The following is a 17,576-nucleotide window of genomic DNA, read 5'->3' as shown; positions in this document are numbered from 1 at the left end:
TTAAATAATCCATGCATTAATTTTGATTTCTTTTTCCTGAATTTTACAAAAGCGTTTTCTTTCACTATCTCTCTGAGGATTGCGCGTGCTAGATTTTTTTTAAGACTTGCTATTCCTTTTCAACCGTTGCTTAGATATTTGCAGCGTAATTAGAGTTTCGCCATATTACCAACACTTTTGGTAATGGGCTTATGGAGAGAAAAAGATGTCGAGGAGAAAAATATTGTGCTTAAAATTAAACCGAGACATTATAAAATAAATGAAGATTTTCTTTGAGGAGTGTCGCAACTGTTAATTTCGTAGGTTGATGATTAATTATTTCTGAGAAGAAGTTGGTATTACTGGTCTCTTGGAGAAGTTTATTTCCTGCCAAGAATGAAGACAAAGAAAAAGAGGAAGACTTTCGCAGGTCGATCTGCGTATGGCATTGCTTGTCTTTGCTGCAACAGAGAGCTGAAAAGGAGTTCTCCCCCGTCCATATGATTACCCATTAATATCGGGGTGATCCAGTATTGCTCCCTAGCTAATGCTAAGTTCAGAGGAAAGTTGAATGTAAAAGGTTTCGATCCCTTGGTGGCCGAGCTGAAGTGGAATTTATTTCTCGTTGAGTTTTCGAGGGAAGTCTCTCAACTCGCCAAATGCGTTGGCGATTTATTTTTCTTATTGAGGTCGGGATTTGGGAAGCTAAGTAAGTGGATGAGGACACATCTTCGTCTCTCCAAACTGCTGTTTCTTAAGACAGTTCGGCTTAAGAATATCAATCTCAATTGAATCGAAATCAAAGTCCAGAAGACAAATTCCTTGCTTGACCTTCATGAGGAGAGAATCTCGCAAGAAGCAGAATAAAGGACTTCGATCATTTCCTAACAGGTAAAGACGAGGTGGGGTTATAATGATGAGAGCGTGTTGACCCTGATTCCGACCACGTCATTAATTATGATCATCTTTCCCATCCTCTCTCTCTCTCTCTCTCTCTCACACACACACACACACATCTTTCTAATGTTCTTTCTGTTTCTTCTCTCTCTATATACAGTATATATATCTCTATTTGACTCTCTTTCTACGAGGAGGGAAAGTCCTGATAAACAACAAAAATGTTTTTTTCAGATCCAAATGCTTTCATAAAACTTGTTTTCAGAAAATATCTTTTCTTTTAGGATATATAAGAAAACATAAAATTAATTAATTTTTGTTCTAGGTGGTTATCAGAACCTTACAGACCTTCCCCCCTCGTATTATCACCCCCCTTTCTCTATTTTTTCACTTATATTTTTTCACGTATTCCCTCTAATCCTCACTCCACATCGCGCTCTCTATGCTTATTAGTTGTTTTCTCTCTGGTTTTCTGTCATTCTTTCTCATTATTTTTTCATTCAGTCTTTAGGTTTATTTTCTCGAAAGTTAGAAAATAAACTTTAATTCATTCCCTACTTTCCTTTTCAACTCTACTTTTCTTTCCTCCATCTCTCTCTTTCTCATTCATACTCCATTTATTTCTTCCTTCTTCGTTCTTCTTTTTTTTCCTTTCTCCGTATAGCAATTTGATTCCATTTAGCACCCCTCTTATCTTTCCCTTAACGTTTTCTCACCAAAGATCTCCTCCTTCTAATTGTCTCCTTTAACTCGCTCTTTCTGTCCCTCTTTTCTTTCTTTTCATCATCTCAGACATTATCTGATATCTGCATCATGCTTTTTTCTTTCTTTCTTTCTTTCTTTGTCGTTTCAAGTTCTTTCCCTGTCTGTCTGTCTTTTACTTCCTCTTTATCTCTCTCTCTCCGTCTCTCTTTTTAACAGCAGTATGGAGGAGTTTTGTTGTTCGTTTTCTTTCTTATCAAACAGACTCACGTGCCGCTAGTATTACCCGCCATAACAACTGGTGCTATTTGTTGACCCGCACGCAGATTTCGCATCCCCGTTGAAGAACAGCAGTCCGGATTTTTGCGGAGCACAATTCATCCGAAGATGATGCGCATCTGCTTATAGGATCTCCACGTGCATATCTGAAACGCGAACGAACTTCTCGTGCCGATCTATTATGCGCAGTCTGTGTGAAGAGGGTTACGTGTCCCGTGCACGAGGACCGGAACAGCGAAGCCTTTTGTACGGGAGTGTGGCATTTGAATTTTATGAAACCGCATGTTTATTTATCTGGCCGGCAGTGAAAACATGCACATCCATGTCGGACGCGTCTTGAATTTTAAAAGAGCGTCGGAAGGAATCATCGATGTTTTATTGGGAACCCTTTCGCATTCTACGTACGATATTTTGAAGAAACAATTGTTGCGCTCTTTCCTTTCAAGAATTCTCTTTCTTTCTTTCTTTTTTTTTTATCCTTCCAACAACGAGAAACTTCCTGGGATCATCTGGAACTCGGGAAAGAAGCAGATTAAGATGTCAAATGAAAAAATGCACGCACCACCGCTCCTATTAGGCCTAAAATTCATTAGTCAGAGCTGAAATTCCTGCAGATGGTTTTGCGAATTCTTACATTCCGCTTCTTCGGCGACGTGTACACGTCAATAACAAGAAAGAAAGAGCGCGTCACTCAGCCGCTGGTGGCTCGCGCTGGCATCTTCTTTGATGCTGTCAACTTCGCTTGATGTTCAAAGAATTTCCCCCCGATATATATTGAAGTGGATCTCTTATCAGTGTCAGATGTATGCACGTCTGAGGCTTAACAGGAAGCAGAGGAGGGCCTTGCTGTACTCAGCGTTATCAGATGAGAGCGATTATTCCACTGCCGCACTAAAGTCGACCGAATATCTTTGCAGCTCCTCCTGTCTGAAGTTGGAGCACTTTGAGGATTTGAATATAGATTTTCAAGATGTTTAAAGGATTCCCCTTTTCCCATGTTGTGTACGACCGAAATTGAAGCGCGCGGGGGGGGGTACTAACAACTAACTTCTCTAACACAGAAGCGTGTAAAAGGTCAAACATCTCCTTTCTAACATCGCCACTTTAAAAGCAGCTTTAAATTTCTTTCAATTTAAATAGTTCACTTCATTACCCAACAAACTATTTACAAAATGCATTTTAAACCTGAAATTATTTGCATTATTTCTCTTTGTAATGTAAATACATCGTTTTAGTTTAGAATTAAGATATTCTGATTGTTAAATAAAAACGCAGCATTTTAAAATCGAACTTAATTTTGAAGCGAGTATAATTCGCTGTATCACAATCTGTATGAATTGTTTTCTATTTTTAACAGTTTGAGATAGATATAAATCATTTAAAGAGTTTGCGTGTTCATTAACATAATTTAATTATTTAATTTTTAGAAATAAAATTTAATTAAAATTGTATTTATAAACTAAATGTACAAATTTTACATATTTGAACTATTTTTGCTAAACTTATAAAATATATAACACACCTTTAAATTTTTTGTATCATAATATTATATGTAAAATATCAACAAAATGAAATTTGAAAAATGTAACTCATCCTAAACTGTGATTCGTAAATCAATTATCGATATGAGTAATACTGCAACGGACATTTTAGCTCCGCTGTTCGATACAAATGAAATTTAGCCTCTGATTATTAAGAGTTGGTCCCCGAATTGTCAAAAATCAATGTGATGTGACTCATGAGATCAACTGAAGTCGTGTCTGTCGTAAAGTCAGGTGAAGTATCTGTATCGCGTGGTATTTTCACTGCTCTATAATTAGGATTTCATTAATAACTGTGTATATTACGTAGTCTAAACACTATTCAGATAAGTCATTTCGATAATTTACAGAGAAAACTGTCGCAAATATCACGCTAGTATCATTGCAGGTTTGCATGGAACATATTTTGCAAAATACGGATTAGATTTTAAGGTACAATTTAGACACAAGGAATTCTTCATATATTAAGAGTTTTCATTATAACAAATTTCATTCTACATTAGTAGTTTACAATCCAATTGTGTATGGAAGGAATGAATACTTTTTCTGAAACAATTATAACACACACACACACACACACGAGAGAGAGAGAGAGAGAGAGAGACTCGTCAAATTATAATTATACAAACATAAGATATCAAGTTCTGAAAACTTCGAATCCGTTTCAAGACATTTATAAATATGCTATTAAATTCGAGATCCTAAAACCCTCTATAAAGAGTCTTCGATATCATGGGAATATACGACATGAAGTGCGTATATAAAATTATACGTGAGTTACGTCCACAGGACAAAATCTCCGGTCTTTCATCAACAATCTATGGGTTTGAATGCCACCTTACCCACGGTGGTTTTGTAAATTGCCTATTAAAAGCCATGTTGCTGACAGTCCGGATTATCCAGTTCTGGCAGACTAAACATATTATTTTATTACAGATGTCCAACTTTTCGTGGGCAGTATTTACAAGAACATCGACAACAACAAAACATTTAATAGATCGAGTACGAATTGAATTGCGAAATCATGCCCCGGCGATTGAAGTCTGCGACTCCATAGAAATCCTTAATAATAATAATATTAAGAAGACGAAGAATTCTGAGCCAATGCTTCAAGCAATTACACAAGAGGGCCTTCTGAAAGCAACAGGAAGCAAATCCGATTACAAAAAGGAACAACAAAATATCCGATATGTGCGCTGGAAAAATAAATCTTTGCATGGCCAATTTCTTCGAGATGCTGAGGACAAAATTGACGTGAACAAGACATGGCAATGGCTACAACACTAATACATTAAAAAAGAAACCGAAGGATTTATTCTAGCAGCTCAAGAACAGGCATTACAAACTAATGCAATCAAAGCAAAAATTTTCAACATCAATAATAACAGCAAATGCAGATTATGCAATCAGAAAGATCACACTGCAGAATATCTAATCAGTGCCTGCAGCAAAATAGCTCAAACTGACTATAAATACCGCCATGATCAAGTGGCCAAAATAGTTTATTGGCATGTATGAAAAAAAAAGGCTTTTCTACTTGTAATAACTGGTGGTAGCATAGAATTGAGACTGTACTGGAAAACGAAACAGCAAAAATTCTCTGGGACTTTCGAATACATTTGGAACACAAAAGACCTGATATTACAAATATCGAACATCGACAATTTTGGCTTATTGATATCGCAGTACCCAGTGATAACAGAATTAACAACAAAGAACTGGAAAATATTACTAAATATCGAGATCTGGCAATCGAAGTTGGCCGACTGTGGCTTAAACACACCAAAGCCATCCCAATAGTTATCGATGCAGTTGGTACAATTTCAAAGAAGCTATCCAACTATTTAAAGCAATTAAACATCAACAAAGTGACCCCATATGATCTATTAAAAATAGAATTACTTGGAACAGTCCATGTTCCAAGTAATTCTATTTTACTTGGAACATGGACGCCACCTGATGGACTATTCTTCGATTCTTGGGTAGAATCTGAATTGATCTGAATCACCAGTCAATTTGTTGTTTAAATGATATGTTGGTTTGACTGTGTATAAATTATTTGAATAATAATAATAATAATAATAATAATAATAATAATAATAATGAGAATTAACTTGTTAGTGAAAAATTCAGAAACCCTAATATGATATGTAAAAATATAAATCTGTGATATTAAATTTGAACATTTTGCACATTTTAAAACTCTTCCTACGAAATTCCTTAAGAGATATATTTTTAATTAACACTCATTTTCACAAATTGATTAATCTTCATTCTGTACAGCTTACAGTTCTTTCTTCTGTTCTGCACTATTGCATCGCTGTTTATGCTTAAGCACAAGCCCAAACTATAAAATATGGAAATTTCAATCCTGTTCCTGTAGTTTGGCAGTTCTTCATTAGTGTGGCAGCTCTTCTTATTTTCAATCTTCTCTGTTAATTACAAGTGTTTTCTCGCTCGTTCGTAGTCTGCGATGAAACGACATGCTGTGAAAAGGGAAAAAATTCCCGCCACATACATGTGCGACCAGCTGACCCCACTTTAAATGAAAATCCCTCATAAAGATCCCTCGCATCCGAGATAGAATCTTGACTCAGCTTTTCAAGTGGAAAGCAAATGTAACGAGTTTGTTGTGATGTACTCGTGGGTTCTATATAAGACGTTTTATTCTCTATTTAGTAGAGTACATCCTGCTATTTCTAGGTCTGGCAAGATACTGGTTTTTATTCTTACTATCATTATAGAAGTCGTACTATTCTGAGTTGAATTCTTTTGTAGAAATGCCGCCATCGCAAATAAATCGACTTACAGAGAAGAAAGAGAATAGTTCTCGCTTTTAGATTCAATACGAAAAGTATAAGTGAAGATAAAAAAAAAGCATAAAAATCGACGGAGAAATTATTAGTTATCATTTCCACTGTAGGAGAGAAATACAAAGAAGGGCTTTCTGAGTTTTATCACCTCTTAGGTTAGCTCTCTCGTCACGCATTCGAGAATTTCGAAAAACATCTTCTTGCAAATGTCTTTATAGATGTGAATAGAGTAACTGGCCTAAAATAAAATGCTCACGAGCAGAGACATCCTTCGTGCCTGCGGCTGTCGATAGAGTTGAAGCGTGGACTGCATCCAAAACTATAAAGTCGTGTATGGTTTGCCAGATTATCTGCAGTAAATTAGAAAGAATGGAGAATACTAAGACGAGGGGAAGTGCGCGAGGAAACATAATGTCGAGAATGATGATGGAGTCTGTTTTAATAGTTGGCGTTGGAGGTAATCGCACACCGCAGTTTGGATGCTCAAAAGTGGGTTCTCCTGGATAGAATACTTCTTCAGCACATTCAAGGATCGATATCAGAGCTATGGTGCTAAATCTATCCAATGGATGTATTTAAGTATTCAATCATTAGCATATTAAAGCCAATTACATAAGTAAATCAATTTGATTTTAATGATTATTTAACTGATCTCTTGAACACACAGACTGCTTAAAACTGATGTGTATGGTAGCTGCTTGGCACATTATAATTTCGATACAAATCACGAACTTCTGTAGTCTGCAATTATCGAGGAAAATCGATCTTCACAGATGATATTGCATTGATTTTCTCTTCAGAATCTGCGGATGACGACCGCAGATTTGAAAATAGTTACTAATTGGCTGCGTCTGATAACTTTCTCTCAGTGCTTCTGAAACAAAATTGCAATATTTTAAACAGCGAAATCTGGTTTTAGTAAAAGCCACTCGTAACCAATGTTTTTCATGCTTAATGATTGGGACTATAGCATTATCATTGCAATGAGAAATGTAAATACAGAAAATTATTTAGGATTAAAGTTGATAGCAACTTAGGCTTGAATCCGCATATATTGTATAGTATAACCAAAAAGTAAAGTTCATGCTAAGGATAGCTTCTTTCTAAAAAGATTCTTAAATATTAAAAATTGAAAATGCTATATGTAACATAGATACAATCTGCGCTACAGTAACACATGTTATACTGAAGCAGAGCTATACGACCATGCTCAAAACTACAGTATGATCTCTATGCAGAATAGAGAAATTCCTGTACAGGTGCATACAGAATTACAACGAGCAATGAATATAATAACACTCCGCAGTACTTAACAATGCCCACGATCTACCAGATTGACTTTCATCACCAAAATTTCAGAGTAGCATCGTTAGTCTCATTCTTGCATATAAATGGCTAACTCACAAACTTAAAAGCCCTGATAAGAGCTCATCAGGTAGTAGACGGGACTCGAACCTACACCTACTTAAGACCACGTTGAAGCTGAGCTACGAGAAATAAATGTAAATAATTTACGCAGCCATTTACACGCCCATAGTATGTTGTCCTTCAGGAGTTTTGGTAACAAATTAATAAAACTGCTTGCCGTTCAAGGAAAAAAAATGACTGGGTTGTTCTCTTCTTAACCACTTGTTCACATACTGCAGTAATGTGCTGCAGGTTTTTGTGTGCGGAATTAATAAAAAAAAAAGATAAATAACTGCATACAAACACATATAAGAAAAGAGGGTCCTATACAGTATTTGTGTGTAATTAACACATCCACAGTGTGTGTGTGTGTGTGTGTGTGTGTGTGTGTGTGTGTGTGTGTGTGTGTGTGTGTGTGTGTGTGTGTGTGTGTGTGTGTGTGTGTGTGTGTGTGTGTGTGTGTGTGTGTGTGTGTGTGTGTGTGTGTGTGTGTGTGTGTGTGTGTGTGTGTGTGTGTGTGTGTGTGCGGATGAAGAGATCTCCTCTCGTCTAGCATATCGCAAAAATACACTCAAATTTAGCAGTGATCTCAGGCGAAGATGACATCTCTGATTATCAAACCTCCAGGAATAAAGGAATACCCGTAACCAATTAAAATAGCAAGAAATGAAAAAAACTTTTCATTTCCTGCTATTTTATATTCCAAACGTTTTTGGATTATTTATTAATGAAAAATTTGCAAATTTGCAATTATACAAGTATAATATAAGTTGAATATTTTTTCCAGGAAATAAAATGAATAGCGCTGCTAAACTGGTAAGAGTAGCATGATGACGCCATCATCATATAAAAGAAATCTTGATAGAGATGCTGTTTTTAAAGTTCGTGCTTATAATGTAACAGAATTCATTCTATTTTGGGAGAAATGAGTGACAATCAGCTAACGGCGTTTTGTTCCCGTACAGGGAGCAGGCGAAGGCGTTTTAGCCCTATCTAACTTATGGAGACTGAGCGGGCAGTTCGATCTCCAGTGGTAGCCAATCAGAGATAGCTGGCCCAAGGCTATCACTAATTAATCTGTACGCAGTGAAGAAGGTTGCTAGCAAGTGCCGCCATCTCGTGGTCACTAACCCTAACACAATATTTTTAATGTCTGAAAATAATGTGGGTTCAAGGGCCGATTTTCTTGAGTTTACGGGACGAAAAACGTGAGTTTCATGGAGAAAAAACCCGCTTGCCCGTGACAGAGATCGATGAACTGGGGAACCGGTCGAGAAAAGGCGCAGAAAATGTTCCTCTAGTCGGCGACTAGATTTGAACCCAAAGTCTTTCTTTGTGCGGTCAAGCGTCCTAGAGTGCAAACGCCACTTCTACTGAGCTACACAGGCTCTCATGAGTGACGATTTACTTTTGCAAAAGAAAGAATTCAAATGAAAGGGTTTTAATTTTTCGTCCAGTGCAGAATGACATGGATATCGAGGTGACTCTCTCCGGATCCAATTTTCTTACACATTTCCTGAAGCAGAAGGGCATTCAGAATACAAGCGCGTAGTGAAGTGGCAAAATGTGGGAGAAACATCGTAGTATGACCACTTGTTTGGAAAGAGACTTTTTGTGCTTACACCAGGTCAAATGTCTTAAGAGGTATCAAGAAAAGCTTGGATTACTTCGATTCTTTCTGCAGTGGATGACTCGAATAAGAGGATTTCTTGTCTTGGCTATGGCAAAATACCTGTGATCGTAGATTAGAGGAAGAGTTAAAGATAGTTCAGAAATCGACTTTTGCATTCCGCCCCTTTTTTGTTTTTTGATATTCCCCGGACGTAAGCGGAAATCTACTTCTCAAATTAAGCCTTACGAAGGGAGAAAAATAATCCTAAAATTGAATAGAACTCACTTTACCTAAACTAAACTTACAGTTTAGTTTAGGTAAAGTGAGTAAAATATATCAAAAAATTAACGAATGACACACACACACACACACACACACACACACACACACACACACACACACACACACACACACACACTAAAATTAAGGAGACAAATTTATTTGAAATGCAGTGAAAGCATCTGAAGCCAGTGCCTTATGACAATCTATTTTGCGTGTTCTCCTGTCTGGTTTTCCTGTTATGTTGGATGAAAAATCTTGTCACCTCCCGTAAGACATAGACTAACTGATCTTCTTCAAACATTTACTCCTATAAAGGTTCGTTGCTTACCTAACGGGTTCAAATCCAGTTATCTCCAACAGAATGACAAATATCACAACATCGCTGTAGCTCCTATCCCATTGAAGTGTCGTCCAGGAGGTTAACTACCATGATTCGATTCATGGTTAACTACAGGCGTAATGATACGTGGTGAGGACCCTCTTTCTTCACATATTGTCGTAAGTATTCATGTCTGTAATCCGTCTGTGTTCAGCGAGCCGATTTTCCTGTTCTTAGTCACGAAAAACCCAAGTTTACCGGTGAAAAATCTCCCAACCCATTTGAGAATGGTTAAGTCACCTTTAGTAGAAAGAGACCAAATAAAGGTTCCTCAAGTCATAGACAGGAATAGAACCCACGTCTTTCAGACCACTGGCTTTGTCTATACCGACTTTGCTACGGAGGCTCCAGCTATGAAGAGTTAAATCTGTTCTTATGACACGCATTTTTTGATAAAGAAATAACTTCGGCAATAAATGATGTTTCTTTTATTGTTTCATGTAAATGGCTGAAAGAATGAATGAACCAAGGAAGACTGTAGACTATAAATATCAATAAGATCTGCGTCAAGTAATGGCGCTTGAGAAAGAGACAAATTTTATGGAAATGGTGAATTAAAAATGACTTCAACATGATAGAGAAGCAGGAAAAGTTAATTAATAAAAAGTTACGAAAATTGCACGGAAACTGGTCATTCTTTTTCACTGTTTAATTATAGATGTGCGGAGTCAGAAGATACACTAAAACCTTTCTTACGAAGTCGTAGAACTGCTTCGCAGGGCATGCTTTCTTCTAACGGTTATCGCCAGCTAAGTAGACTTTGTGACGTCCTTTTGTTGTGGAGAGCAACTCCCGATGAATTATTGATCTCTTTAGGTGGACTTCACTAGCCAGTCGAGAGGAATTAGATGCCGTAGTGGAGGAACTTCCCGAGCTTTATTTCTCTTCGGAAATCTCAGTTGAAGCACAAAGTCTAATCTGAATGACTCTGGTCTTTCGCAGATTTGAAAGGCCTCCCTCTTAACGCCGGTTCAGAAGTGCTTCGTATACGATCAAAGCTGGCTAGTGATCGCTGACATTAGATGGATTCAAGGAAACTAGAGAAGAACAAAGAGAATTAAACCCCTTTCTGTACTCACTAAGGAGGTGTTCGGAAGAAATTAACTACGTTGTAAAATGCTGACGTACGACAAAAAGAGTCGCACAACATGAAAATAATAAAACTTTTGGTTCCATTCCTCGCCCATTTCTCCAGTCGGATCGAGGAGAAAGCAAATGGAAAGCATAATATTGCAAGCCTCTACCCACAATGCCTCTTTCGTGGCTGTAGATCGTTACGCAGCCTTTGACATCCGGCATTAATTCTTTATCTAGCGGTGCAGCGGCATCTCCTCTTTTTCCCGTGTAGCGTAAAATGGCTTGTGAAAGAATTATTCATCCCCTGCCACGCGGACCACACGGACCTCATCTTTCTTGTTAACCTGTGTCGGTCTGTGACACCACAGAAATCCACACGGTTATCGAACTGTTCCACGCTGTCCATTCTTCCGCAAAACTGATGACACAGAGCCCTCTCCGGCAATCGAATTCGGAACACGTGGCGGCAAAAAAAGGGTGTTGTTCTTTATTTCTCGCTTCTGCATTTCCAGCGAGATTCGATTAGGAGCTGTGCAAGTAACGCGATACGTCTCTGATATTAGGGTTGGCGAACGAAACGGAAAAGATGCGTTCGGTTTCAGTTATCAGCCTCATATTGCTTCCCTTTTTGTTTATTAGATTTTGGGGTAGCCTGGGATAGAAGAAATGCATCGGATATCGAGAAGAAATATCGACAGTTAAAGCGATTATTTCTGTAACGAGACTAGTAGTATTACATCAAATAATAATAAAACATGAATTCTTATGTATGTGACATAAGTGAGAGGAACCGTGAAATGAGAGGGACTGTGTCGTATACACGGTTTCTCTCGTTTGTGTATACGCTAAGATGTTTCTATTTTTAACAAGCTCTTGCAAATTAACTTGGATGAGAGCATGCCATCAAAACAGTACACAATATTTCTTTAGTTGTCTTCGTAAAGGTAGAAAATGCTCGCCATTAGAACTCGGGGAGGTATTCAGGCCAAGGACATCTCGAGAACAATGGATGTTATTGGCTTCTTTCCTTGCGGGTCTTAAACGAGGATAACAAAAGATAAAAGTAGGTAAGCCTTCACAGCAGGGATTGGAGGAAGGCAATAAGTGATAAACGAGGTTGCGTTTGTTCGAAAAACCGAAAGCTCTGCGGGCTGAGAGCATTTGAACTACACATCCATTTCCCTTTGTTTAAAGCGAAGCGCAGAATTGCTGTTTTGATTAAGCAATTAAAAACCATTAATTTTAAATAAATACGTTGATGAGTATTGAGTTCCGGAAAAGAAAGGGACTGAATATTAACAGATGCGGAGATGAAAAGAGAGTCAGTGAAGAGGAAAAAAATGATGAAATCCAGTTAAAAAAACAGAAGAAAGAAAAGGGCGAAAGAATGGAAAGAGAAAAGAGAGAGATAGATTGGAAGAGGCGAAGTAAAGAAGATGAAAGAAAGAAAATGGACAGAGTTAAAGAAAAATGTAAAAATAGAGAAAGATGGAGAAAAGAATCGATAGAACAATAGATAAAAATAGAGAAAGGAATAGATAGAGCAATAGATAAAGATGGATTGATGGAGAGAGAGAGAGAGAGAGAGAGAGAGAGAGAGAGAGAGGATACAGTGTCAGAAAGAAAATACAAAAGATAGGGAAGGAAACGAGAGATAAGAACGTTAATAAATATTATTTCAAGAAATGAAAGAAAGAGAGAGAAACACAAAGAGGAAGCATTAAATAGGAGAAGAGAAACAAGGGATAAACAGATAAGTGGGTAGACCGATAGGAGGTGCTCACGAGAATAAATTGCACGTGCCTTGGCCTTCCTTAACGGGTGGGTCGTGTTGCGCGACTTCTATGATGTATAGAGAGAAAGAAGATAATAGAGACGAGTGGATCGCGCTTTGAATAATAACAAATTCCCCGCAAATTACCTCATCATTTCATAGCGTCATCATTAGAAGCCAGGAGTCGGATGGTGCTCGAGGTATCCGACGTTCCCTAATGCATTCTGCGAAATTGATGGCAGCAGGAAATGTTCACTCGAAACGCGAGCGACCTCTTTCCGTGCTGCCATTAATTAACATTAGCCGAGTGGCCCTCGAATATGCCGCTCTGGATTGACACCCGCTCTCTGCTTGCGGTAATACCTGACACGAACAAAATGCATATCTATTAACCGGAGTTCTCCTCTCGAGTGGTCACGCGCGCGATGCCGATTCGGTGCACGTTTAATCCAATTTGCGTGCAAACATCGCCAAATTTATTACGTTAAGTAGACCTCGCTGTCCGGAGATGTCTCTAATATTTTGCGAGCCACTGTCCATTTCGCCATTCTTGGCGAGTTTGCGGTATCGTCTCGCCATCCGCAGCGATTCAGTTCCGCGAATAATTCCGCAACGTCCGACCAGTCAATTAATTGGTCGCGTCTGTTCTGGATGAGGGAATTCTAGTTTCTCATTCGTCAATGTTCGCGATGGAAATGTTAATTTAGGCGCCCGCGAGATTACCGAACATCCCGGCAACGAGAGGATAATCGCTGTTAACGAGGATTTTTAAACCTTCCTCGGTTAATTGGAATTATCACTCGCAGGTGTCGGGATACCCGACTAGGAGACGGTTGCTGGGCAACCGGTAGAGCTAATGGTATCGGAAACAAAGGATGGTGACACCAAGACGAGAATGACAACTTTAGAACCCCCCCCCCCCTGCTGCGAAAGCCCTAAAAATTTCCGATCGCTAATTATCCGAACAATTCTCCTTAAGAAAGCGAATTCGCTTCCTTCGATTAGGTCTGCTTTAATTAGACTTCAATCTGCTAATGGGATTTTTATTTCTTAAATGAGATCTCATCAAATCCGTGTTCGAGGACTTTTAATTTCCCCTCGTGCGTCGATTCCAATTTAGTAGAACCGCATCAAAGTTTTGCTTATTTGTTATTCAAGACTTTGATTACTCCTTTATTACATTCCCAACTCCCCTCTCGAGATCCTCTCTCTCTCTCTCTCTCTCTCTCTCTGGCTTAAGATCCTGCTAAGACTTCATTTTGCCTTTGATACTTTAAATGAGTTGATTTGGCCCAAAAGAAATCTCTCCCAGGAGGAAACACATTCGGAGACATCTGGCATTGAGTCGAAACTGTTATTAATTAAAGTAGTTTGTGTTTAGAAAGTTCGTTCGTCCCTTTGACAGCTAATCCATTAATAAATACGTTATAAAAGATTCTAGAAGAGAATGTAATTTTCATTGGCTGGAAAAGAGAACAAAAAACTAGAATATCCACGCGCGCACTGATTGACTGCTGTACTCTTGCAGCAGCTGACATCTTAACTTCATTACGCACCACAAAACCGATCACATAAACCCTCATAAAATTACGAACTGGTGGTTTCTGAATGGAGGTCATTTTTGTTTCATTATGGCTGCTGATCATGTTAGAATCAAATTCCTTCACCCGCTACGTATAACTGTCAGGACCCAGACAAAGTATTTCTATTCAAATACAAAACTTATAAGTTGATATTCTTAATGGAAAATGTGAAGACAAATTATTACTCAGGTTATTTATTGTTTATTCCTTTCAGAAAGATTCCTTACGTTTTTGTGATATGAAGAACTGGAAGATGATGGAAACATCCACTAATGGAATTTTCATTTCAATTTGCAATCCTTTTTTGCATTTTAATGATAGGAAATTAACCTGCGAGGAAACTGCAAAATAGCCTAAATTATATTCGTAACTTCATTTAAGAGTAGGCACCCGTCTGGTTTTGTGTAATCAAATGATATTAAAGATAAATCGATGGTCCCTTGATGATCCTAAACAAACAAACTCAGAAGAAAGATTTATACTCAAATGAATTGTATTTTAGGGTGAAATTGTATTTAATGTGTGAAATACGGTCTATCTGCGTACATATAATCTCATATCCAAGTCATATAATCTGAAATTTACCTCCAAGTTTTGTCTAACATTCACCCTAACAGACAATTAATGGTGAGTGTGATACACACCGAGGTGTCGAAGCTTTACCAGGACAAAAAGTGTGTTTGTGTTACACTAAGAATTAAAAAAAAAAAAAATGTCGGTAACAGAAGAGATTTCGTGTAACATCTGCACATCATGGGCCAGCTGATGCTCCAGATGGAAGGCTGATTGACGGGTATAATCAAAAACAAATAGTTCACTTCCCTCTCCCCCCCCCCCTTTAAACCCTCCCTTGGAGTCTTCTCCCGTACGGTGTAACCCTTCACTGGCTCTGACAGCGCCGTCCAAGCAAAGGCGTCACTTACAACAAGAACATGTGACGTTTCAGCGACCGTACTCTGAAAAATCCTCGCTTCGTTCCATTTCACGACAAGCTGACGGAAACCGGGTCATCATTTAGCATTATAATTAACTCTCGCCGCGTTGATGCGACCTCACTTGTCTTGCGTGAAATGAAACTATAAACAGTTCTTTGGACTCGACGTCAGAGATCAACTTTGAACAAGTAAAAAAAAAAATGAAGAAAGAAATGAAGACCCCAAGACGGAAGCAGGGCATAGAAAATATCTTCCCATTAAACCTTTATGTTGTTTATCCAAAACTGTGTCTCCCTTAGCTCCATCTCTTTTCGTCGACGAAGATTAAAAGATAATCTCACTTATCACAGCGCGCTCACATTGCAAACGAGATTGTGTAAACAATAACTCGAACGGCCTGTCCGCGTCAAGTACGATTTACAGCTGCATTCATCCGTGGTCTTCCAGGAATTATAGAAATTGTTGTGCGACGTGATATTCTCTGTCCGGAACTTCCTTAATATCTCACTTGGCTTTGGGTTACAGAAGCACTTGCCCATGCCACTGGAGCAGTGGAAATTTATTTAGCACGAGATAGCGAAGGATTATAATTGCTTCTGTACGCAAATTGGGATACTTTGTCTTCGTAATGACAGAAGTAGAACATAATTGGCCACTAACGACCAATTTATATGAACGTTCCAAGCAGAGAGAGAGAATCTACGATGGTAGGTGTTCATCTGCTAGTTAGGCTACTCGCAGTAATTCGGTGTTATTAGGTGGGATTAGATGCCTGCCTCGTTGGCACGATGCCTTCTCCACCGCTTTAACAGAAGGGAAAAAATTGAAACCTCGTTGGAAAATGACTTAATTAAAAGAAAGCTTAATTTCTGGGTCTAATGAGTTCCATGCATGTTCGTGGGCGAAAACACGAGAATTCTTTTGCCAATGGCAGTGCACATTGGATCAAAGCGAATATTTATGATCATCCTGCGGTTTAGTTTTAGTGTGCTGATATTTTTCGCGTTAAGTGATTTGAACCTCTAAAGAAGACAGTGAAAAGCTTAAATAAATGTGCGCTGGATGAGTAGTTTCGTTTTATTTTCTTAAGTTGGTAATTATTAAAAATCCCTGTATGGTTGAATATCCGAACAAAGAGATATTTTAACAAATTCCTTTCAGGAAGTCTAGTTTTATAGCCGCTGTACTTGTTGAGATTAGGAGATTGCTTCATTATTGATGCAGACCAAAAATAATCTTTCGGATGTGCAGCAGCTTTCTGCATCGACTATTTAGACTTATGTGCTGGTTTAAACTAATTATTAGGTTTAGCGGAATGAAAATAGCACATATAAATATAAATAATTAAAAATAACTTTAATCCCTCCTATATTTCGTCTTAGTCACTGAGATATCTTCAGGGAAACAACATAAAAATTACTAAAACACACACAAAATGCATAAAATAAAAAGAAAAAAATTAGACACAAATTAATAAGAAAAGATAGCCGAAAATCCTATTAGGGGGTCCTCAATGGGCGCTGTTGGCTAGCCTTAGCTGTTAGGCGGAAGGTCTAGAAATTTCTGAAATCTCTGGAAGTTTAACACAGAAATATTTATTGAGATTTGGTTTGTTTGTTTTTTAATCTTTGGCCTTTCAGCCTAATTTTTTCTACTTATTAGTTCGTGCATTTTTGTTTGTTTTTACAATTTTTTTACTGTTTCCCTGATGATGTTTCAGTGATTGATGCAAAATATAGGTGGGATAAACTTGTGTTGAATTATTTACATCATTTTATTCCTTTTAATTATAGTAGGTAAGTGCAAGATTTGATCTGATATATTATAATGATGGTGGTGTATGTATTTCTTTGATTATTAAGACAGATGTTAAAAGTTATGTCCACCCACCTGTTCTACTAAACCAGATAGATTGCCGATGATGGTACTTTGTACAATACCGGTTTTTCTTTCATGAACACATGTTCATGAAAGAAAAAACTCGTATGTACTGGACTCACATTGACAACCATCTGCCATGATAAGCAGCAGCTGCACAAAATCCACAATGCCCTAGAAAGCAAACTGGTGGTGGTGGTCAGGAGCGTATAAACTTTTCGAGGATAATAAACAGTTGGTAATTATGAACATAAAGGAGGTTAAATGTCGGCTGCACTAATTCTCTCTCTCTAAAGCAGGTTGTTGTTGTTGTTTAGGACAGACGAAAGTTCAATGTTATTGTTCCTGGAAACAGTCCGACCTTGATGGCATTGTCAGACACGAGGATAAAACCGTTGAAAATATGCAGTCCAAACCAAACACGCCGAATAAGCTTTC

At 38.0% G+C, this 17,576-nt stretch overlaps 1 protein-coding gene across 1 annotated transcript in view; it reads right to left on the bottom strand.

Moving 5' to 3' along the window:
- The window catches only part of LOC150096433 (metabotropic glutamate receptor 5-like), a 121,531-nt gene extending 107,143 nt beyond the window's left edge, over positions 1-14,388 (bottom strand). The window contains exon 1 of the mRNA XM_090409062.1: positions 14,263-14,388. Coding sequence (XP_090265188.1) covers positions 14,263-14,388 — 126 coding nt within the window. The remainder of the gene's footprint in view (positions 1-14,262) is intronic.
- Between the last annotated feature and the right edge of the window lie 3,188 nt (positions 14,389-17,576).

Source organism: Typopeltis vanoorti, chromosome 19 (genome assembly GCF_054136105.1).
Source record: "Typopeltis vanoorti isolate ZY-2024b chromosome 19, IOZ_Tvanoo_1.0, whole genome shotgun sequence".
NCBI lineage: Eukaryota > Metazoa > Arthropoda > Arachnida > Uropygi > Thelyphonidae > Typopeltis > Typopeltis vanoorti.
Note: the sequence above shows the minus strand (reverse complement) of the source record. Positions and strands in the feature narration are given on the sequence as shown.